General features: G+C 43.1%; 1 protein-coding gene across 12 annotated transcripts in view; it reads left to right on the top strand.

Annotated features, from left to right (window-relative positions):
* ipo11 (importin 11) overlaps positions 1-25,013 on the top strand; it is a 548,937-nt gene that overhangs the window by 267,862 nt on the left and 256,062 nt on the right. For all 12 annotated transcript variants that reach the window (XM_078218342.1, XM_078218361.1, XM_078218371.1 and 9 more), the window contains 2 exons: positions 4,039-4,154; positions 19,612-19,688. In XM_078218342.1, coding sequence (XP_078074468.1) covers positions 4,039-4,154; positions 19,612-19,688 — 193 coding nt within the window. The remainder of the gene's footprint in view (positions 1-4,038; positions 4,155-19,611; positions 19,689-25,013) is intronic.

The following is a 25,013-nucleotide window of genomic DNA, read 5'->3' as shown; positions in this document are numbered from 1 at the left end:
ATGTTTACATATAATGAAATTCATTTGCCAATTACACACAATTTTATTAACACCTGCATTATGTCGCAGCCCTCCTGTCTGAAATGTAATATCCAATTTGGTGTTCACAAATTTTGAAATTATACTTCAGATTTCTGAGTCCAAATCATCAGTAAATGGTGAACAACAATGGCCTCAGTACTGATGCTGGTAGAACACCTAACCTTTTTCCAATTTGAGTAACTACCTTTAACACCTTGCTCTTTCTTTTCTGTTCAGTAGGCAATCCTTTCTGCTACTCATCCCCTGACTACATGTTCTAACAACAAGAACAAGTTAAATTTAGATAGCACCTATAATATAGGATCATTATTGAGCAAAATATGATGCAAACCAGAGTTATTAGGCCAGTTACATAGTTATTATAGTGCAGAAGGAGGCCATTCAGCCTATGAAGCCAATACTGGCTATCTGTAGATCAAATCAATCAAGCTTATTCCCCTGCTCTATACCCTTAGCCCTGTAAGTTGATTACTCTCAAGAGTCTATCCACTAATTAGTTGTCTCTGCCTGGTAGGAATTGAGTGTCAGGTCATTGCACTTGTTGCATATAAAGATTCCTTATAAGAATAAAAGACATAACAGCTGGAGTAGGCTGTTCGGCACTTCAAGCCTGCTCTGCCATTTAATAAGATTAACTCCCGTTTTCTGCCTCCCCCCCCCCCCCCCCCCCCCCCTCACACCCCATATAACCCCCAACTCCCTTGCACATTATCAATCTGTCTAATTCCTCTTGCCTTGAATATTTTAAATGACTCAGCCTCGACTGCTCTCTGGGATAGAGAATTCCAACATTTAATGACCCTTTCAGTGTAGAAATTCCTCCTCAACTTCATAAGAAGATTCCTTATTCTGAAACTGTGCCACACTCTTTCGAGATTCACCCATGAGCGGAAACATCCTCCCAGTATCCACCCTGTCGAGCACCCTCAGAATCATATATGCTTCAATCAGGTCACCTCTCATTCTTCCAACTTGGGTTAAACTTGTCAATCTCGATCATAAGACAAGTCCATCATCCCAGGAATCAACCGACTGAACCTTCTCTGAACTTCCCCCAATGCGTGCATTATCCCTCCTTAAATAAAGAGACAAAGACTGTACACAGCTCTCTTGGTGTGATCTTACCAATGCCCTGCACTGTTGTAGCAAGAATTCCCCTGTTTTATTCTCCATCCCCTTTCTTCGGAAGACATTCATCAAGGACTTGAAACGTTAACTCTGTTCCTCTCTCTGCACGTATTACCAGACATGCCGAGTTTTTCCAGTTTCCAGTTTTTATTTGTTTTCTGTTAGTTAGCCAATCCTCTATCCATGCTAATATATTATTCCTAACCACATGAACTTTGTGTACTCCCCTTTTCTGTGGCACCTCGTTGAATGCAGTTTGGAAATCCAATGCATTACACCTGAGTTGTTGCATCCTCAAAGAACTCTTAATTTGTCAAGCAAAATTTTCCTTTCATAAAACCCTGCTGACTCTGTTTGGTTTTATTACGATTTTCTAAATGTCCTGCTACCGTTTTCTTAATGGATTCAGCATTTTTCCAATGATAGTTGTTAGATGAACTGGCCTATAGCTTGTTGCTTTTGGTCTCCTTTCCTGAATAGGGTGTTATGATCCTGGGCCAGATTCCTAAGTTTTTAGTAAGATCCAGTTAAGGACTTAGTCCGCAAGTTAGGATCGCTGTTCTCCTGAAGGAGAACAGTGACCACAACACCATACAACCCTGCCACAGAAACCTCTGCAAGACGTGCCGGACCATCAACATGGATGCCATCATCACACGTGAGAACGCCATCCACCAGGTACATGGGTATGTACATGAGTATGTACACGGTACATACTCATGCGACTCGGCCAGCGTTGTCTACCTCATATGCTGCAGGAAAGGATGTCCCAAGGCGTGGTACATCGGCGAGACCATGCAGACGCTACGATAACAGATGAACGGACACCGCTCGACAATCACCAGGCAGGAGTGTTCCTTTCCTGCTGGGGAACACTTCAGCAGTCAAGGGCATTCAGCCTCCAATCTTCGGGTAAGCGTTCTCCAAGGTGGCCTTCAAGACACATGACAACGCAGAATCGCCGAGCAGAAACTGACCGCCAAGTTCTGCATGCATGAGGATGGCCTCATCCAGGATCTTGGGTTCATGTCACACGACGTGTAACCCCCACCATTTGGCCTGGGCTTGCAAAATCGTACTAACTGTCCTGGCTTGAGACAATTCGCACCTCTTTAACCTGTGATTATTCCCCTCTCCACTCACATTGTACCTGTAAAGACTTGATTACCTGTAAAGACTCGCATTCAAACCATTATCTTGCAATTGAGTCGTTGTCCATATATGCCCTGTTTGTGAACCCAACCCTTCACTCACCTGATGAAGGAGCAGCACTCCGAAAGCTCGTGATACCAAATAAATCTGTTGGACTTTAACCTGGTGTTGTGAGACTTTTTACTGTGCCCACCCCAGTCCAATGCCGGCATCTCCACATCAGGACTTAATAACATTTTGTTTAAAATAAATAAAGCTTGAGATTCAAGACCATTGCTAAGAGAATAAAGCCACAAGATCCCAAGGATTTTGAACAAACAAAAATGAACTTTACTATACGAGGTCAGAAAGATGAAGCATTTTACAATATCTATTTTGTACTTGAACATTCTGGGTGAATATGAGCTACATGTGAATTAGCAGGCAAACCAATAAATGATAGGTGTGACAAAGACAGATTTCTCAACACCCATCCAGGCATCAGTAAACGCTGCGAGTCAACCAGTCTCATTGAAATTCTCTCTCTCTGATGAGGGATTCCAGTTCTCAGCTTCAAAGATCTCACCTCGGAATTCTCCAAAAGTCCATCCAGTTTGGACAGCCTCAACGGTCGTCCACATCGCAGGATGTCTTGTCTCCTGAGACTCCGTTCCCCTGGATCCCTGAGTCTGCAACAACTCACAAGCACAACTTCAGTTCTTCGGCTGTGCTGACCAGATACTCCAAAGGTGTACCTTTGTCCCGACTACTCATGGCATAGAGACACCGACTACTACTACTTTCTTAGATTTTTGGGCTATGTTTTGGTTATTCCTATTGCACTTGGTTTCTCGCTGTCAATTATTGGCCGGAATTCTTCTGTCCCGCCCGCCACGGGAATTGTAGCAGGCGGGTCGGAACATGCAAAAGTCCATTGAGCTCAGGTGGGATTCTCTGGTTTTGAGGTGAGCGTGGCCGGAGAATGCCGCCCATTGAGTCCAGTTTTATTTGGAATGCAATGCATTTATTTTTAACTGTCCTTTTATACTTCCCTAGTCTACACATCTTTGGACACTAAAGAACCATTTAGCAAAGCCAATCCATCTAAACTGCACATCTTTGGACTGTGGGAGGAAAGGCATAGAGAGAACATGCCAATGTTGCATTTGATTCCTGATTGGCAATGTGAGCCCTTTTTCTTACCTTGATCCGGCAGTTATTTTTGTCTTCTACTTTTACTTTCATGGTTTTTTTTGTGTATGGAAGTCTTGTGGCACAGTGGTAACATTTCTACCTGTGAGCCAGAAGCTCCAGATTCAAACCCCATTTCACGACTTGATGATCACCGAAGGTGCCTCCATTATGTGGCCAAACAAGCAGATTATCAGCCTGTAAATCATTCCAATATACCTCATGGGGAAGGAGAGTTTCCTGATCAGCCATTCTGCAGAAGGTAATGGCAAACCACTGCAGTACTTTGTCAAACTTAATCATGGACAAATCCAATGAAAATCCATGGTTGCCAATGCTTTGTTAGGGTGTGGTACCTGAAGGAGAGGGATGCCTATGTGTAATACATATCCATAATTTTTGAGCAGTTTTTTGAGAAAGTAATGCATGTTATATTTGGAGATGTGAATTATATGTTTGTATGTGCACACGTAGGTATATTTCAATTTTCTCCCACTATGAAATGGAACTGTTTATTCACTTTTCACTCTGCTTACTTACCTCTAGGGTTTGGGAGCGGATAGCAAAAATCTCTACCCATTTTTGCTGCCAGTTATTCAACTGAGTACAGATGTCTCCCAGCCACCCCATGTTTATCTGCTGGAGGACGGTTTAGAGCTGTGGTGAGTACATTTTTTACTGAGATGTGTATACATTCTTTTGCGAAAAGAAGATAACACTAAAGGTTAAATGCTGATGCATCATCACATATTCAGTGTGTCAGTCAGAGAATCCCTCCAGCGCAGAAGAGGCCATTAGGCCCATTCAGTTTGCACCGACTCTCTGACAGAGTATTTTACCCACACATTTACCATGGCTAATCCATCCAACCCACACATCCTGGGACACTAAGTGGCAATTATGCACCGTCATTCCACCTAACCTGCATACCTTTGGACTGTGGGAAAAAACTGGAGCACCTGGAGGAAACCCACGCAGACATGCAGAGTGTGTGCAAACTCCACACAGACAGTGACCCATGGCTGGAATTGAACCCAGATCCCTGGTGCAGTGTTAACCCCAGTTTCTTCAATCTATCCAACAATGTGAAATTCCCCATCTCGGGACCCATTTCCACAGCCTCACTGAAGCCTTCACATCATTCCTCAAGTGTTGTGCCTAGAATTGGCTGCATTACTTGAGTTAAGGACAAGGGAGAATTTAATAAAAGCTCAGCATAACTTTCTTGCTTTTTGTACTCTATGCCTCGATTTATAAAGCCCCAGATGCCGTGTACCTTTTTAACCACTTTCCTTCCTATCTTGCTGTCTTCAGTAATTTGTGCACATAAAACCCCAAACCTCTTTACTCAGTTCATAATATTTCCAAGTTCTGTGTAATCTGCAAATTTCGAAATTGTGCCCTGCACACCCATCTGGGTAATTAAAATATATCATAAATAACAGTTGTCTTAGTACCAATGCAGAGAATTCAACTGTAAATGTGCAATAGAATTTAATATCTTTATCATTTACTGTTTCCCTTTGTCCAGTGTCACAATGAGCTTCCATGGCCAAATTACATGAAATATTAAGTTCTCATGTCATAGCATATAATTTCAGAATACAATGCCTTTTCATTCTAGCTGTGATGATACTTAGTCTGAAAGACGTGCTGGTTAGGTGCATTGACCCGAGCAGGCGCCGAAGTGTGGCGACTAGGGGAATTTCACAGTAACTTCATTGCAGTGTTAATGTAAACCTTACTTGTGACTAATAAATTAACTTTAACTTAACTTCAACTTTATTCCAGCAGTGCTCCAAAAGGTAGAGTTATTGGCTTTGTAGATTTTCAGTGTCAGTATTTGCCCAGGCGACTAACATTGGCTTTGCTGAATTTTGAGGGGGCAAGCAGCCATGGAGGGCGTACAAATTTTGTACCATTGGTCTGTGATCTCCCCCAAATGCTGAAGTGACTAAAAAGTCAGGCCACAGAATCTCAAGCTCAAGGTGCTGGGTCTCCTGCCACCTTGGTTTCAATATTAGAGAAACAAAAATTGGAAACTGATTTTCCCAATGGCCTGGCCACAGTTGGACACCCAGGTGGTCCCCATGTCAACTCTTTCTTTAACTGGTGTACCTGTCCTAATGAGGTATGCTGATACCATTGGTAGGTTGGGTCCTGATCTAACCTGCTGGTGTATTTCAAAGATATAGTGGAATTTGAACAGACCAAAACAGCTGCAGATGTTTAATCATAACATTTTCTTATGTGGAACCTTTGAAAAAATCTACATTAGCTATCCTGTGATGCAAATTTCTGAGCTTCTAAGATAATGGGGTAGAGGCTTTGCTTGTTTATGTCAGCACTATTGGTACAACCCAGGCAGGGTCGGTTGAACACATGCGAAAGATGAAGGAATTTTAAGCAAGAGTTATGGGTCAAAACAACTTTTTGTTTTTTTGCCATCGGTTGTGCTGTTCCAAGGTTCAGTTTGCTTACATCCGGCCTCAGCCACAAAACTGGCCACATCTTGAGTTGAAATCTTGAGGTTATGATTATTGCGGGTTAAGGAAGTCACATTTTCTTACGTGCACAAACACCTTTAAAAGTTGTTAATTTACTAAGAAACTGACTGAAGTTCACTAATTAAGCTATTAATTGTTTTGCACAGTATCTTATAAATCACTTCTGAGAATTTTAAATCGGCTTACTCAAGGTAGAGGACTGGACACGTTAAAAATACTTCTCACAGTTGTTAGTCTTAAATGCATCAAGGGATGCTTTTTAATGGAAAGGCGATAAATAAAAACAGTAACATTATATTATGCTGCTCCATTGCGTTGGTTCCTTGAAGATTTTGTGTTTGTGATTATATTATGTATATAATGCATTTTGTCAGAAACTTCAGAAACTTGATTCGCAATCTAACTAGAGTACGTTCAAGCCTGTTTGAGCGTAGTTTCCTGATTGAACTCAAAGTGGAAACACTACCACATTTATATCTAATTTAACCTGAAAACCATGATAAGTAAGCATTCACAAGATAAGAATTATGTTAATTTGCTTTATTATATGCAAGAAAAATAGATATTCTACGTAAAACAAAATAACAAATGGCTGTAAAGAAGCATAACTGGAAATGCTAGAAATCGGAAACAAATAAACATGCTGGAAATAAATGGCATATTTGAAAAGGCAAAAATAATCATGCCTGAAGATACTTCGTAAGAAGTCTCCAAACACCAGGTTAAAGTCCAACAGGTTTATTTGGTAGCAAAAGCCACTAGCTTTCAGAGTGCTGCTCCTTCATCAGGTGAGTGGGATTTCCATTCACAAACGGGCATATAAAGACACAAACTCAATTTACAAAATAATGGCTGGGATGCAAGTCTTTGCAGGTAATCAAGTCTTAAAGGTACAGACAATGTGAGTGGAGAGAGGATTAAGCACAGATTAAAGAGATGTGTATTGTCTCCAGCCAGGACAGTTAGTGAGATTTTGCAAGCCCAGGCAAGTCGTGGGGGTTACAGATAGTGTGACATGAACCCAAGATCCCGGTTGAGGACGTCCTCGTGTGTGGAACTTGGCTATCAGTCTCTGCTCAGCGACTCTGCACTGTCGTGTGTCATGAAGGCCGCCTTGGAGAGCGCTTACCCAAAGATCAGAAGCCGAATGCCCGTGACTGCTGAAGTGTTCCCCAACACGAAGAGAACACTCTTGCCTGGTGATTGTCGAGCGGTGTTCATTCATCCGTTGTTGTAGCATCTGCATGGTCTCCTCAATGTACCATGCCTCAGGACATCCTTTCCTGCAGCGTATCAGGTCGACGACGTTGGCCAAGTTGCAAGTGTGTGTACCTGGTGGATGGTGTTCTCACGTGTGTTTACCGCAGTCCAATGCCGGCATCTCCACATCATGAAAATACTTCATCAGGATACATTATATATTGTAGCTTAATTACTGATAAACTGTATGGTATATTCTAAATAATTGTACCATTGATTAAAAAGGTATCCAAGATGCCCAATGTTTTTAGAAATGATTTGATTAGTACTTTTAAGAATGATGCAGCCTAAAAGAAAATTCTCTGGATCAGCTTTGTTGCTGGTGATATTAGGTCAAGTCAAATTATTTTAGGGCCAACATGATGGGCCTGATTTTACCATTTTGAGTCTAAGTGCTGAATCTGGGCGTCAAATAGATCCGAGCCCGGAATCCTCTTTGCAGCGCGCCCATACGCGTTTTGCCGGCTCCAGTCCGATTCGCGCTGTGGGCGAGGCTTAACGCTGCCGGAACGATTGGAGCTCTGAACTGCACATGCGCAGTTCGAAAAAAATCTGAAGCAGCGCGCCCGGGTGCGAAAGAGAAAAGCAGAGAGAGCAGGTAGGAGGAGAGGGGGTGTGACATATCATCCTCGGGGCGGGGGGGGGGGGGGGGGGGGGGTGTGTGTGTGACCGATCATCCCCTGGGAGGGGGGGGGGGGGGGGGAGAGGAGGTGTGACGTATCATCCTCTGCGGGAGGGGGGGGAGGGGGGAGGAGGTGTGACCAATCATCCCCTGGGGGTGGGGAGGGGGGCGGGATGAGAGGGGGTGTGATGTATCATTCTCCTGGGGGGAATGGTTCCGCTGCCACTTTGCGGCTGACCCCTCCCATTATTCACCTCAGCGGAACACCCAGCCCCCCCAGGGGCTGGGACATCACACCCCCGACGCCCAACTTTACCGCGATTTTGCGTCCGTTTTGGTAAATTCGGGCCCGTTGTGTCTGAAGAACACTTGGAGAAAGGATGACATTTCAGTAATGTGATCTATCAACTATATTGTATCCCTTTTACCTAATTAAAAGTTTGTTGTTCATATTTAAATCAAATAAATCATGAATTTCTTGAGACTAGTGGCTTGGGCAACATTAGTTTTGACTTCCGGCTTATATATGTATTAGTAATTCAGGCACAATTGCATTGAATAGATACTGCTTCCCTTTGACAGGAAAAATTGAAAGGATTTGATAAAAGGGAACATATTAAAGATAATGTGGGATTACCATTTACTCATGCGTGCAAATGAAGTTTGTTAAAAGATGAGTGAAAAATTAAATAGAACAGTTTTAACCTAAATGATTTTAATGATTTAACATAGTGTCCAACTGCATGCTGAACCAATTATTTTTCTCTTGTTGAAATGTGTGTGTGTGTGAAAAGGTTAGACAAGTATAATGAGAACCTTCGCAGCAAGTCTGATTTAGCTCTTGTTTTTGTGTCAGAAATAATGATTCATTTTTAGGAGGGTCAGCAAATTGATCTATGCTTACCTAGCAGGTTAATTTCACAGTTCTGAAAAAAATTAATCATTAGTGAACAGTGATGTTTGATTTGCTAGTAGGGTATTATTTTGTTACTGAACAACCTGTTGCTTGTGACCAGGAAATAAGTAGTTTTTCATTGCAAAAACTGTCTTCAAAAGGCAGTAATGAGTTGAACAGAAATAGCATCCAAAAACTTGGATCTTTGTGATATGCAATGTAACTGTGAACTTGAAATCACTGGCAACGGAATTTATGTTCCAAATGACATGACTTTTGGCAGCAATATGATTTAAACCCAAGAAATGTCCACTAAATACCAACAATAGCAACTTGTATTTATATAGTGCCTTTAGCATAATGAAATGTCCCAAGGTGCTTCATGGAAGATTTCACAACGTGATATCAGGACAGATCAAAAGCTTGGTCATAGTGTAGATTTTAATGGACATCCTAAAGGAAGTTAGAGAAGGAGAAAGGAAGAGATGTTAGGGAGGAAATGCCAGAACTCAGTGACTAGGTAGCTGAAAGCCAGCCACTGATGGTTGAGCAATTCAAATTGGGGAAGCCAGAATTAGATAAGTTCAAGCATATTGCAGGGTTGTGAGACTGAAGGAGATTAGAGAGATAGGAAGGGATGAGGGACCTGATAACAAGGATGAGAATTTTAAAATTAAGGCATTGCTTGACCAGGAGTCAATGTAGGTCACTGAGCAGAGCCACAACTAGCGAACAGGTCTTGATGCATCTAAGGGCACAGCCGCAGAATTTTGGATTACCTCATGTTTATAGAGAATAATATTAGGGAAGCCAACCAGGAGTATAATAGACACGTCTCAAGCTAACAAAGGCATGGATATCTAATGTATTATTTGTTAAATCGTTGAAAATCTGTTTTCACTGCATTGTTTGTAATGGTGGAAGGCAAACCTTGTTTTAGTTTATTGTTTGTTTGAGGAAGGGAACAAGAGAGGTAATTATCTCGATAATTTCATTCCACTTAATGCAACAATGAATTATAATGCAATTATCATTATTTTAGGTGTGCAAATAAATATCATTTATTTACATATTGATTGTTGGGTATGATCTTATAATGTGGAGATGCCGGCGTTGGACTGGGGTAAACACAGTAAGAGTTTTAACAACACCAGGTTAAAGTCTAACAGGTTTATTTGGTAGCAAATGCCATTAGCTTTCGGAGCGCTGCTCCTTCGTCAGATGGAGTGGAAATCTGCTCTCAAACAGGGCACAGAGACACAAAATCAAATTACAGAATACTGATTAGGATGATTGGCTGTAAAGATTCGCATTCTAATCAGTATTCTGTAACTTGATTTTGTGTCTCTGCGCCCTGTTTGAGAGCAGATTTCCACTCCATCTGACGAAGGAGCAGCGCTCCGAAAGCTAATGGCATTTGCTACCAAATAAACCTGTTGGACTTTAACCTGGTGTTGTTAAAACTCTTACTATGAACTTATAGCCATTAGAGGCGTGGTTACAAGGAGATCAAAGCTGGGAACTAAGTATTCAGAGGTATGGGACTTTTCGTAAGGACAAGCAGAAAGCTAAAGGTGGTATCGTAGGTTTGTTGGGACAAGGTGGAATAAGCACAATAGCAAGAAATGATCTTGGATCGGAACAGGTAGTCTATAGGTCTCTCCTACAGTAGCTACTCTGTAAGAGAAAATAAATCGGGAGCTAATGAGATTATGTAAAAAAGGCAGTACATTAATCACGGGTGACTTTAATCGTTATGTGGATTGGGAAGATCAAATTGGCAGAGGTAGCCTTGAGGAAAAATTCATGATATGTATTCAGGACAGCTTGCGGATTACATAAAAATAAGTGGGAAGGCAAGTGGTGAGGATGACAGAGTCCAGAGGGATGTTCACAGGTTAAGTGAGTGGGCCAAAACTTAGCAAATGGAATATAATGTAGGAAAAAGTGATATTATACATTTTGGTAAGAAGAATAAAGAAGCTGAATATTATTTCGATGGAGAAAGACTGCAGGCAGCTGCAGTACAGAGGGATTTGGAGGCTGCGCGTAAATCACAAAATGCGAGCGTGCAAATACGGAAGGCAAATTTAATGTTGGCCTTTATTTCAAAAGGAATGGAGTATACAAATAGGGAAGTCTTGCTAAAATTATACAAGGCACTAATTAGACCACACTTGAAATATTGTGAACAGTTTTGGTCCCCTTATCTAAGGAAACGTATACTGGCATTGGAGACAGTCAAAGAATGTTTATCCCTGGTATGGAGGGATTTTCTATTGAGGAACAGTTGGGTAGGTTGGGCCGGTAAGCACTGGAGTTTAGAATAATAAGAGGTGACCTTGTTGAGACATATAAGATTCTCAGAGGGCTTAACACGGTGGATACTCAGAAGTTGTTTCCCCTTGTGGGCGAGCCTAAGACCAGGGAGCATAATCTCAGAGTATCGGGTCACCCATTTAAGACGGAATCTATGGAATTATTTAATGTACAGACTGGGTCATTCAGTATGTTTGAGGTTGAAAGAAACAGATTTTTAATCAGTTAGGAAATCAGGGGTTGTGGGGTTAAGGCGGGAAAATGGAGGTTGGTATTATCATAACAGATCAATCATGATCTCGTTGAATGGTGGAGGAGACTTGATGGGCTGAATGGCCTACTTCTGCTCTTATATCTTATGTAATAGTTTATCCTGACAATGGTGCTCCATACTAAGTCTCAATGTTGGTCACGTCAGTTAACACTATTGACAGCAAAGTTGGGTTGAAAATTAAAACCAACTAGGTAATTTTTAATCAGGTCAATTCAGATAATCTCAAAATATGCCCAGTAATACAATATGCAGTAGAGCAACAGGTATTCTCTCTTCAGGTTGAATAAAGTGATCCCAATGCAGTCTCCCCTATATTGGGTAGACTAAACGCAGACTGGGTGATTGCTTTGCTGAACACCTTTGCTCCCTCTGCAAGCATGACCCCAACCTTCCAGTCGCTTGTTATTTCTACTCAGCATCTTGCTCTCAAGCTCACATGTCTGATAATCAGCCATGGATATCTAAGGAAATAAAGGAGGGTATCAAATTGAAAGAAAATGCATAAAAAGTGGCCAAGATTACTGAGAAACTGGAGGATTGGGAAATCTTGAAAGGTCAACAGAAAGCCACGAAAAAAGCTATAAAGAAAAGTAAGATGAATTATGAGAGTAAACTAGCTCAGAATATAAAAACAGATAGCAAAAGTTTCTACAAATATATAAAACAAAAAAGAGTGGCTAAAGTAAACATTGGTCCTTTAGAAGATGAGATGGGGATGTAATAACTGGAACTGAGGAAATGGCTGAGGCATTGAACAGGTATTTTATGTTGGTCTTCACAGTGGAAGACAAATAATATGCCAAAAATTGATGACAGGAAGGCTATGGCAGGTGAGGACCTAGAAACTATCATTATCACGAAAGAGGTAGTGTTGGGCAAGCTAATGGGGCTAAAGGTAGACAAGTCTCCTGGCCCTGATGGAATGCATCCCAGGGTACTCAGAGAGATGGCGGGGGAAATAGCAAATGCACTAGTGGTAATTTACCAAAATTTGCTGGACTCTGGGGTGGTTCCCATCGATTGGAAAACAGCAAATGTGACACCACTGTTTAAAAAAGGAGATAGACAAAAGGCGGATAACTATAGGCCGGTTAGCTTAACTTCTGTAGTAGGGAAAATGCTTGAATCTATCATCAAGGAAGAAATAGTGAGACATTTGGATATAAATTGTTCCATTGGTAAGACGCAGCATGGGTTCATGAAGGGCGAGTCATGTTTGACTAATTTGGTGGAATTCTTTGAGAGCATTACATGTGCAGTGGACATTGGGGAACCTGTGGATGTGGTGTATCTGAATTTTCAGAAGGCATCTGACAAGGTGCCGCACCAAAGACTGCTGCATAAAATAAAGGTGCACGGTATTAGGGGTAATGTATTAGCATGGGTAGAGGATTGGTTAACTAACAGGAAGCAAAGAGTGGGGGTAAATGGGTGTTTTTCTGGTTGGCGATCAGTGACTAGTGGTGTGCCTCAGGGATCAGTGTTGGGACCGCAATTGTTTACGATTTACATAGATGATTTGGAGTTGGGGACCAAGTGTAGTATGTCAAAATTCGCAGATGACACTAAGATGAGTGGCAGAGCAAAGTGTGCAGAGGATGCTGAAAGTCTGCAAAGGGATATAAATAGTCAAAGTCAATGGGCAAGAGTCTGGCAGATGGAGTACAATGTTGGTAAATGTGAGGTCATCCATTTTGACAGGAATAACAGCCAAATGGACAATTATTTAAATGGTAAAAAATTGCAGCATGCTGCTGTGCAGAGGGACCTGGGTGTCCTTGTGCAGGAATCTCAAGGAGTTGGTTTGCAGGTGCAGCAGGTAATTAAGAAGGCAAATGGAATTTTGTCTTTCATTGCTAGAGGGATGGAGTTTAAAAACAGCGAGATCATGCGGTGGACTGAAAAGGAGTATAATATAAAGGGAAAGACTCTTAGTACTGTAGAGGATCAGAAGGACCTTGGGGTCCGGGTCCATAGGACTCTAAAATCGGCCCCGCAGGTGGAGGAGGTGGTTAAGAAGGTGTATGGTGTGCTGGCCTTTATCAATCGAGGGATTGAGTTTAGGAGTCCGGGGATAATGATGCAGCTATATAAGACCCTCGTCAGACCCCACTTGGAGTACTGTGCTCAGTTCTGGTCGCCTCATTACAGGAAGGATGTGGAAAAGATTGAAAGGGTGCAGAGGAGATTTGCAAGGATGTTGCCTGGATTGAGTGGCATGCCTTACGAGGATAGGCTGAGGGAGCTCGGTCTTTTCTCCTTGGAGAGGCGTAGGATGAGAGGAGACCTAATAGAGATATATACGATGTTGAGAGGCATAGATTGGGTGGACTCTCAGAGGCTTTTTCCCAGGGTGGAAATGGCTGCTATGAGAAGACACAGGTTTAAGGTGCTGGGGGGTAGGTACAGGGGAGATGTTCGGGGGAAGTTTTTCACACAGAGGGTGGTGGGCGAGTGGAATCGGCTGCCGTCAGTGGTGGTGGAGGCAAACTCAATAGGGTCTTTTAAGAGACTCCTGGATGAGTACATGGGACTTAATAGGATGGAGGGCTATAGGTAGGCCTAGAAGGTAGGGATATGTTCGGCACAACTTGTGGGGCTGAAGGGCCTGTTTTGTGCTGTAGTTTTTCTATGTTTCTATGTTGTAGCTGTATAAGGTGCTGGTGAGGCCACACCTGGAGTACTGTGTACAGTTTTGGTCTCCTTACTTGAGAAAGGATATACTGGCACTGGAGGGGGTGCAGAGGAGATTCACCTAGGTTGATTCCGGAGTTGAGAGGTTGGCTTATAAGGAGAAACTGAGTAGACTGGGATTATTACTCATTGGATTTCAGAAGACTGTGGGGAGATCTTATAGAAGCATATAAAATTATGAAAGGAATAGATAAGACAGAAGCAGGGAAGTTGTTTCCACTGGCGGGTGAAACTAGAACTAGGGGGCATGGCCTCAAAATAACGGAGGCAGATTTCGGACTGAGTTGAGGAGGAACTTTTTCACACAAAGGGTTGTGAATCTGTGGAATTCCCTGCCCAGTGAGGCAGTTGAGGCTACCTCATTAAATGTTTTTAAGGCAAGGATAGATAAATTTTTGAATATAAAGACTGACAAATCCCCAGGGCCTGATGGAATCTATCCAAGGCTGCTCAGGGAGACGAGAGATGAAATCGCTGGGCCTCTGACGCAAATCTTTGTCTCGTCACTGGACACAGGTGAGGTCCCAGAGGATTGGAGGATAGCTAATGTGGTCCCGTTATTTAAGAAGGGTAGGAAGGATAACCCGGGAAATTATAGGCCGGTGAGCTTGACGTCCGTGGTAGGGAAGTTGTTGGAGAGGATTCTTAGAGATAGGATGTATGCGCATTTAGAAAGGAATAAACTCATTAACGATAGTCAGCATGGTTTTGTGAGAGGGAGGTCATGCCTCACTAACCTGGTGGAGTTTTTTGAAGAAGTGACTAGAATGGTTGACGAGGGAAGGGCCGTGGATGTCGTCTATATGGACTTTAGTAAAACGTTTGACAAAGTCCCTCATGGTAGGTTGGTGCAAAAGGCTGGATCTCATGGGATAAAAGGGGAGGTGGCTAGATGGGTGGAGAACTGGCTTGGTCACAGAAGACAGAGGGTGGTAGTGGAAGGGTCTTTTTCCGGCTGGATGCCTGTGACTAGTGGTGTTCCGCAGGGCTCTGTATTGGGACCTCTGCTGTTTGTGATTTATATAAACGATCTGGAAGAAGGTGTAACTGGGGTGATCAGTAAGTTTGCGGACGACACGAAAATGGCAGGACTTGCAGATAGTGAGGAACATTGTCAGAGGCTACAGATGGATATAGATAGGCTGGAAATTTGGGCAAAGAAATGGCAGATGGAGTTCAATCCAGATAAATGCGAAGTGATGCATTTTGGTAGAACTAACGTAGAGGGGGAGCTATACGATAAATGGCAGAACCATAAAGGGTATAGATACGCAGAGGGACCTGGGTGTGCAAGTCCACAGATCCTTGAAGGTGACGTCACAGGTGGAGAAGGTAGTGAATAAGGCATATGGCATGCTTGCCTTTATAGGACGGGGCACAGAGTATAAAAGTTGGGGTCTGATGTTGCAGTTGTATAGAACGTTGGTTCGGCCGCATTTGGAATACTGCACCCAGTTCTGGTCGCCACACTACCAGAAGGACGTGGAGGCTTTGGAGAGAGTGCAGAGGAGGTTTACCAGGATGTTGCCTGGTGTGGAAGGACTTAGTTATGAGGAGAGATTGGGTAAACTGGGGTTGTTCTCCCTGGAAAGACGGAGGATGAGGGGTGACCTAATAAAGGTGTATAAAATTATGAAAGGCATAGATAGGGTGAACGGTGGGAAGCTTTTCCCCAAGTCGGTGGTGACGTTTACGAGGGTCATAGGTTCAAGGTGGGGGGAGGTTTAACACGGATATCAGAAGGACGTATTTTACGCAGAGGGTGGTGGGGGCCTGGAATGCGCTGCCGGGCAAGGTGGTGGAGGCGGACACACTGGGAACATTTAAGTCTTATCTAGATAGCCACATGAACAGAGTGGGAATGGAGGGATACAAAAGAATGGTCTAGTTTGGACCAGGGAGCGGCGCGGGCTTGGAGGGCCGAAGGGCCTGTTCCTATGCTGTTTTGTTCTTTAGTAAAGGAATTAAGGGTAATGGTGAGCGAGTGGGTAAGTGGAGCTGAGTCCATGAAAAGATCAACCATGATCTTATTGAATGGCAGAGCAGGCTCGAGGGGCCAGATGGCCTGCTCCTCGTTCTTATGTCAGATTGCAGCAAGCTGAAGACAATGTTGAAGCTCAATGTGAACTGGAAGAACAACACCTCATATTCCGATTAGGCATGGTATAGCCCTGTGGACTCAACATTGAGTTCAACAAATTTAGGTTGTGAAGTTTCTGCTCTGGCTTGACTTTCCTGATCTTTCTTGCTCAGTTCATTTAATTAAACTGTTCGCCACAGCTTTAAGTTAATAGAATTTAACTAATGATGTGGTCCTGGAAGTGGTTGCATTAGGAGGAAGTGGCATAGTGGTATTATCGCTGGACTAGTAATCTAGAAACCCAGGGTAATGCCCTGGAGACTGGGGTTCAAATCCCACTGTGGAAGATGGTGACAATTGAATTCAATAAAAATCTGGAATTATAACTCTAATGATGAATATGAAACCATTGCCGATTGAAACAATGCTCTCCGGGATGGGCAATAGATGTTGCCCCCGCCAGCGATGCCCACATCCTATGAACAAATATAAAAAAAGTATCATGTAACAAGATCTCCAGGTGTACATCGGACCAAACTTAGGGATTCTAATGTGGGGCATTATTTCCTGATTTAAAATCTTTCTTTCTTGAATAAAAAAAAAGTTTAGTATATGTTAAACTAATCATGTCCTCGTGCATTCAAGCACCATTTGTACAACATTATGTGTGAGGAACATCCAGCTGTACTGCCTGGTTACACTGCTATATGCAAGAGCAGGTGGAGTGAAGTGATGGAGCTCCATTTTTTTATTCATTTGGGATATGGGTGTCACTGGCTGGACAGCATTTATTGCCCATCCGTAGTTGCCCTTGAGAAGCTGGAGGTGAGCTGACTTCTTGAATTGCTGCAGTCCATATGCTACTGCGAAGGAACGGCGATATATTTCCAAATCAGGATGGTGAGTGTCTTGGAGGGGAACTTGCAAGTGGTGGTGTTCCTATGTATCTGCTGCTCTTGTCCTTCTAGATGGAAGTGGGTCGTGGGTTCGGAAAGTGCTGTTTAAGGATCTTTGGTGAATTGCTGCAGTGCATCTTGTAGATAGTACACACTGCTGCTACTGAGCATCAGTAGTGGAGAGATTGAATGTTTGTAGATCTGGTGCCAATCAAGCGGGCTGCTTTGTTCTGGATGGTGTCAAGCTTCTTGAGTGTTGTTGGAGCTGCACCCAACCAGGCAAGTGGGGAGTATTCCATCACACTCCTGACTTGTGCCTTGTAGATGGTGGGATAGGCTTTGGGGAATCAGGAGTTGAGTTACTCGCCGCAGTATTCCTAGCCTCAGTATCAGTATTTAAACTCGGTTTTTATGCTAGTTTCAAAGAGAATTGATGTTTGATAAGGTTAGAAGAATTGAACAGTCCAGCATGATCATTGCAAATGCATATTTCTAAGCTGGTTTGGGGAAAATAGTACTCGTAATACATCAATCTATGTGCAGTGCAACAATATAATTCATTCTTTGGATGAGAGAAACAGCTGAGCAAGATGAGATTTTTTTTTAGATGATGTGGAGTTGTCAGTGTTGGATTGGGGTAGGCACAGTAAGAAGCCTCAAAACACCAGGTTAGAGTCTTTATTTTGTTTTATTTGGTAGCACGAGCTTTTGGAGCGCTGCCCCTTCATCAAGTGAGTGGAGGATTGGGTTCACAAACAGGGCATATATAGACACAGACTCAATTTACAACATAATAATTGGAATGTGAGTCTGAACAGGTAATCAAGTCTTTACAGGTGCAGGCAATACGAGTGGAGAGAGGGTTAAGTACAGGTTAAAGAGATGTGAATTGTCTCAAGCCAGGACAGTTAGTGAGATTTTCGTTTGTATCCCTCCATTCCCAGGCTGCTCATGTGACTATCCAGGTAAGTCTTAAACGATGTCAGCGTGCCTGCCTCCACCACCCTACTTGGCAGCGCATTCCAGGCCCCCACCACCCTCTGTGTTAAAAACATCCCTCTAATATCTGAGTTATACTTCGCCCCTCTTACCTTGAGCCCGTGACCCCTCGTGATCGTCACTTCTGATCTGGGAAAAACCTTCCCACCGTTCACCCTATCAATCCCCTTCATAATCTTGTACACCTCTATTAGATCTCCCCTCATTCTCCGTCTTTCCAGGGAGAACAACCCCAGTTTACCCAATCTCCCCATATAGCTAAGACCCTCCATACCAGGCAACATCCTGGTAAACCTTCTCTGCACTCTCTCTAACGCCTCCACGTCCTTCTGGTAGTGCGGCGACCAGAAGTGGACGCAGTACTCCAAATGTGGCCTAACTAGCGTTCTATACAGCTGTATCATCAGACTCCAGCTTTTATACTCTATACCCCGTCCTATAAAGGCAAGCATACCATATGCCTTCTTCATCACCTTCTCCACCTGTGTTGCCACCTTCAAGGATTTGTGGACTTGCACACCTAGGTCCCTCTGTGTTTCTATACTCTTGATGGCTCTGCCATTTATTGTATAACTCCTCCCTACATTATTTCTTCCAAAATGCATCACTTCGCATTTATCTGGATTAAATTCCATCTGCCACCTCTCCGCCCAATTTTCCAGCCTATCTATATCCTGCTGTATTGCCTGACAATGCTCATCGCTATCCGCAAGTCCAGCCATCTTCGTATCATCCGCAAACTTGCTGATAACACCAGTTACACCTTCTTCCAAATCATTTATATGTATCACAAATAGCAGAGGCCCCAGTACAGAGCCCTGCGGAACACCACTGGTCACAGACCTCCAGCCGGAAAAAGACCCTTCGACCGCTACCCTCTGTCTCCTATGGCCAAGCCAGTTCTCCACCCATCTAGCCACTTCTCCTTGTATCCCATGAGCCTTAACCTTTTTAACCAACCTGCCATATGGGACTTTGTCAAATGCCTTACTAAAATCCATATAGACGACATCCACGGCCCTTCCTTCGTCAACCGTTTTTGTCACTTCCTGAGATGCCGGTGTTGGACTGGCATTGGCACAGTAAGAAGTCTCTCAACACCAGGTTAAATTCCAACACGTTTATTTGATAGCATGAGCTTTCGGAGTGCTGCCCCTTCATCAGGTGAGTGGAGGATTGGGTTCACAAACAGGACATATATAGATATATATATTTATATAGACTTTTTAAGTGGGGAGAGGGACATACTTGTTACCTAATGAAATTAAAATGAACTGACAATTGTGATCATATTTGTGGCATTATTCTATGTTTCTGATTTTAAAAAAATTACCTGAAGATGATCACCCTCTTAGCAGATGAGCTATGTGATTAAGATGCTATTCTGAATTGCTGATTAGAGCCTTAAGTACCTTAATCAGTGACAGTGTTCAGGTGTTTGATGTTGAAATTACCCTTTGAGGTACTGCAGTATTTTAGATCCATTATCAGTTGATACTGTTCATTTGTTTATTTTGTAACTGCTAAATGTCAATGAAACTCCTCAGCTACTTTTCTTATTGCCACCTTGTAGGTTAGTGACATTGGAAAACAGCCCATCAATCACTCCAGAACTGCTTGGAATTTTTCAAAATATGTCTGCTTTACTTGGTAAGTATAGGTTAGTGTGGATCAGTTGTCTTGCATTGTGAAAGTCGCACATTTATACAGAAATGTTTTTGGAACATTGTTTTCTGCATAATTCAATGTCTCTCAGTTCCATTTCTTTTATTCGTTGGCTAGGCCAGCATTTTTGCCCATCCCTTGTTGCCCTTAAGAAGGTGATTATGAGCTGCCTTCTTAAAACACTGTAGTCCCTGAGGAGTCTTTTCACTTTACCTACTCAGGATAGAGGTTTGTCACTGTTGGTTTCTCTTGCTCAACTAAATTTAGAGGGAGAGGGAATATATAAGATGAAAATAGATTTTTATATTATTTGTAAATAGACCTTCATATGAAATGTAAGCTGATATTTATACCTCCAGCTTTAACAAAAATTCTAACTGGAATGTAAATCACAACCTATGTATTTGTTACTTTTATTTTTAAAATGTTTATTCAGTAACTTATAAACTGCCAAGACTCCAAATATTTATTGATATTGTTCATTTCGGGAAACATTTTTTTTGTTCAATGAGAAATGATTATTTGGCAATCTAGTTGTGAGAGAACCCTTGGGGACGAGTGACCATATTAAGGTAGACTTCTTTGTCAAGGTGGATAGTGATGTAGTTGATTCTGAGACCAGGATCCTGAATCTCAATAAAGGTTACTGTGATGGTATGAAACATAAATTGGCCATGATGGACTGGGAAACATTACTGAAAGGAAAGACAGCAATAGCAGGCAATAGCAGGCATTAAAGAACGAATAGGTGAACTCCAGAAGTTGTTTATTCCTATTTGGCACAAGAGTGGTAAGGGAATTGGCTTACAAACCATGGCTTACCAGGGAAATTAGAGATAGTATCAGATTCAAGGAAGAAGCATACAAATTGGCAAGAAAAAGCAATAGGCCTGAGGATTGGGAGCAGTTTAAAATTCAGCAAAGGCAGACCAAGGGATTGATTAAGAAGTGAAATATAGAGTATGAAAGTAAGCTAGCAAGGAACAAAAAAAGTTTCTATAGATACGCAAAGAGAAAAAAATTGACAAAAACAAATGTACAAACAAATAAACAAACATAACAGACTGTTACGTAAAGTTAAAGTAAAACCTGGGATTGCAGTTAATGTCTTGAAATGAATAGAAAGCTGGTTAGAGTCAGAAATGGGAGAATTCATAAAAGGAAATAAAGAAATGGCCGAGGAATTAAATTTGTTCTTTGCTTCAGTCTTCACAAAGGAAGACATGAATAATGTACCAGAAATTCTGAGAGAAGCAAGTTTTCATGAGGAGCTGAAGGAAATCAGCATTAGTAGAGAAATGGTTTGGGGGAAATTGATGGGATGGAAGGTGGATAAATCTCCAGGTCTTGATAATCTTCATTCCAGTGTACTGAAGGAAGTGGCCCTGGAAATAGTATATCCATTGGTGTTTTTTTTTCCAAAATTCTTTGGACTCTGGACTGGTTCCTACAAATTGGAGGGTAGTTTGGGTAAACCCGTTTTTCAAAAAGGGAGGTAGAGAGAAAACCGGAAACTATAGACCAGTGGACCTAACATCGGTACTGGGGAAGTTGCTAGAGGCTGTTATCAAGGATTTTATAACTCAGCATTTGGAAGATAATGGTATAGTCAGACAAAGTGAGCATGGATTTACGAAAGGGAAATCATGCTTGACAAATCTATTGGAATCCTTTGAGGATGTAACTAATCAAGTTGACTGAGGAGAAGCAGTGGATGTGGTTTAGTTAGATTTTCAGAAGGCTTTCGACATAACAGACTGTTACGTAAAGTTAAAGTAAAACCTGGGATTGCAGGTAATGTCTTGAGATGAATAGAAAGCTGGTTAGCAGTTAGGAAGCAAAGAGTTGGCATAAATTGGTCGTTTTCTGATTGGCAGTTAGTGACTAGCGGGGTTCCGCAGGGATGTGTGCTAGGACTCCAACTGTTCACATTATATATTAGTGATTTGAAAGAGGGAATTGAATCCAGATTTGGAGATGACACAAAGTTGGGTGGGAGGGTGAGCTGTGAGGAGGATGCAGAAATGCTTCAGCGTGATTTGGAAAGGCTGAGTGTATGGGCATCTGCATAGCAGATGCAATATAATGTGGATAAACTAGGATTATTTTCACTGGAAAGCCAGAGGGGGGACCTGATAGAGGTCTACAAAATTTGAGAGGCATAGACAGGGTGAATAGTCAGAGGCTTTTTCCAAGGGTGGAAGTGTCAATTACAAAGGGGCACAGGTTCAAGGTGAGAGGGGGAAAGTTTAAAGAGGATGTGCGGGGGAAGTTTTTCACTCAGTGTGTGGTGGGTGCCAGGAACCCGCTGCCAGAGGAGATGTGGAAGCAGGCACATTAGCAACGTTTAAGAGGCATCTGGAGGGGTACATGAATAGGGAGAGAATAGAGGGATAGGAGTGAGTAAAGACAGAAGATATTTTCTTTAGTTTAGTTAGGGCATCATGATTGGCACAGACTTAGAGGGCCAAAGGGCCTGTTTCTGTGTTGTACTTTTCTTTGTTCTTATGATCATTGCCTGCACTTGTGTAGCACAAATGTTACTTGCCACTTGTCAGCCCAATCCTGGATATTGTCCATGACTTGCTACGTTTGGACTTGGGCTCCTTCAACATCTGAGGAATCATAAATAGTGCTGAACATTGTGCAGCTATCAGTGTACAGTCCCATTTTTGACCTTATGATGGAAGGAAGATCGTTGATTTGATTAGTTATTATCACATATTGTTTCTTGCGGGCTATACTGACAAAACATACCATTCATAAAGAAGGAAAGGAGAGAGTGCAGAATGTAGTGTTACAGTCAAAGCTAGGGTGTAGAGAAAGAATTTAATGCGAGGAAGATCCATTCAAAAGTCTGATGGCACCAGAAAAGAAGCTGTTCTTGACTTGGTTGGTATGTGTCCTCAGATTTTTGTATCTTTTTCCTGACTGAAATGAAAGAGAGAATGTCCGTGGTGCGTGGGGTGCTTAATTATGCTGGCTGCTTTTCAGAAGCAATGGGAAGTGTAGACAGTGTCAATGGGTGGGAGGCTGGTTTGAGTGATGGACTGGACTTTGTTCACGACCCTTTGTAGTTTCTTGCAGTGTTGGATAGAACAGGAGCCACACCAAGCTGTGATACAAGGAGATCCATCAAAGATGCCAAAAGATGATACCGGACCAAGCTAGGGTCCTAGGCTGGCCACACACAACCCCGCTGACTATGGCAAGGACTGCAAGCCATGACAGGCTACAAGATGAAGGCACGTCAAATCGCCGGCTCCAACGCACCCCTCCCCGATGAGCTCAATGCCTGTTTTGAGCAAGAGGTCAGTGAGAGCATGCCCTCCACTCTGGAAGCCCTGGATGAACCTGTATCTGGGGTCACCATTGCAAATGTCAGAGCAGCTTTCTTGAAGGTCAACCCACGGAAAGCGACTAGCCCAGATGGGGTACCGGACGAGCACTCGGATCCTGCGCGGATCAGCTGGCGGGGGTATTCACAGACATCTTCAACCTCTCTACAACAATCTGAGGTCCCTATCTGCTTTAAGAAGATGACCATCTTCCCGGTCCCATGAAAAACCTAGCAGCGTGCCTTAATGACTATCGTCCGGTGGCTCTGACACCCATCATTATGAAATGCTTCGAAAGTCTAGTCATGGCATGAATCAATTCCAGCTTCCCAGACTACCTGGATCCACTACAGTTTGCCTACCGCTGCAACAGGTCCACAGCAGATGCCATCTCCCTGGCCCTGCAACACCTAGGTAACAAGGACACCTATGTCAGACTCCTATTTATTGACTACAGCTCAGCCTTCAACACCATTATTCCCAAGAAACTCCTCTCCAAACTCCGTGGCCTGGGCCTCGGCTCCACCCTCTACGACTGGATCCTGAACTTCTTAACTCACTGACCACAATCAGAAAGGATAGGCAACAACACCTCCTCCACAATCATCCTCAACACTGGTACCCACAAGGCTAGGTTCTCAGCCCCCTAATATACTCCTTATACACCTATGACTGTGTGGCCAAATTCCCCTCCAACTCGATTTTCAAGTTTGCTGAACCTCCTCCACCAGTGAGTTGTGGCAGGACTGTCGAGCCAAAATCTGATCTGTTGGTTATTGGATCGCTTAGCTCTGTCCTTCACTTGCTGCTTATGGTGCTTGGCATGCAAGTAGGCTTCACCAAGTTGACACTTAATTTTTAGGTATGCTTGGTGTTGCTCCTGGCATGCCGTCCTGCATTCTTCATTGAATCAGGGTTGATCCCCTGTCTTGGTGGTAATGGTAGAGTGGGGGATATGGCAGGCCGTGAGGTTACAGATTGTGATCAAGTACAATTCTGCTGCTACTGATGATTCACAGCGCATCTTGGATGCCCAGTCTTGAGTTGCTGGATCTGCTCGAAGTATATATCCCATTTAGCACAGTGGTAGTGCCACAGAGAACAATGGAAGGTATCCTCAATGTGAAAGCAACTTCATCTCCACAAGGGCTGCAATGGTCATGGACAGATGCATTTGTGGCAGACAGGTTGGTGAGGATGAAGTCCAGTTTCTCACGTGTCGGTGCAGACTTGATGGGCCAGAGGGCCTCTTCTGCACTGTATGATTCTATGATTTCAAATATGTTTTTCCTCTCTTGTTGGTTCCCTCACATCTTGTCGCAGACCCACACTAGCAGCTGTGTCCTGGAGCACTCGACTAGCTCAGCCTGTGGTGGTTCTATCAAGCCATTCTTGGTAATGGGTAATGAAGTCCTCCACCCAGAATGAGTGCAATCTGTGCCCTTGCCCCTCAAGTGTTTCCTCCAAGTGATGTTCAACATGCAGGAGTACTAATTCATCAGTGAGGTGGGGTGATGGGAGTCCGCAGTGGTAGATGATAACCAGCAGGTTTCCTTGCCGTGTTTGACCTGGTGCCATCAGATTTCAGGGGGTCCAAAGTCTTTGTTAAAGGCTCCCAAGGCAACTCCCTGACTGTGTACTAATGTGCCGCCACCCCTGCTGGGTATGTCCTGTCCCACTGGCAGAATGGTGTCTGGGACATTGTATGTATCATATCATCATTATGATTGTTAGGCTGTTTCTTGGATAATCTGTGAAACAACTCTCTGGCACAAGCCAGATATTAGTAAAGAAGACTTTGCAGTGTCAACAGGTCTGAGTTTGCCATTGTCTTTTCCAGTGCCCAGGTTGATGCCAGGTGGTCTGTCCAGTTTTATTCCTTTCTGTAGGCATCGTAGTGGTTGAATGCAAGTGTGTAGCTTGTTGGAGTCAACCCTTAAAGGGCAAACCCTTGAAGAGTCAACCATTGCTG

The sequence above is a fragment of the Mustelus asterias genome, chromosome 1, assembly GCF_964213995.1.
Source record: "Mustelus asterias chromosome 1, sMusAst1.hap1.1, whole genome shotgun sequence".
Taxonomy (NCBI): domain Eukaryota; kingdom Metazoa; phylum Chordata; class Chondrichthyes; order Carcharhiniformes; family Triakidae; genus Mustelus; species Mustelus asterias.
Note: the sequence above shows the minus strand (reverse complement) of the source record. Positions and strands in the feature narration are given on the sequence as shown.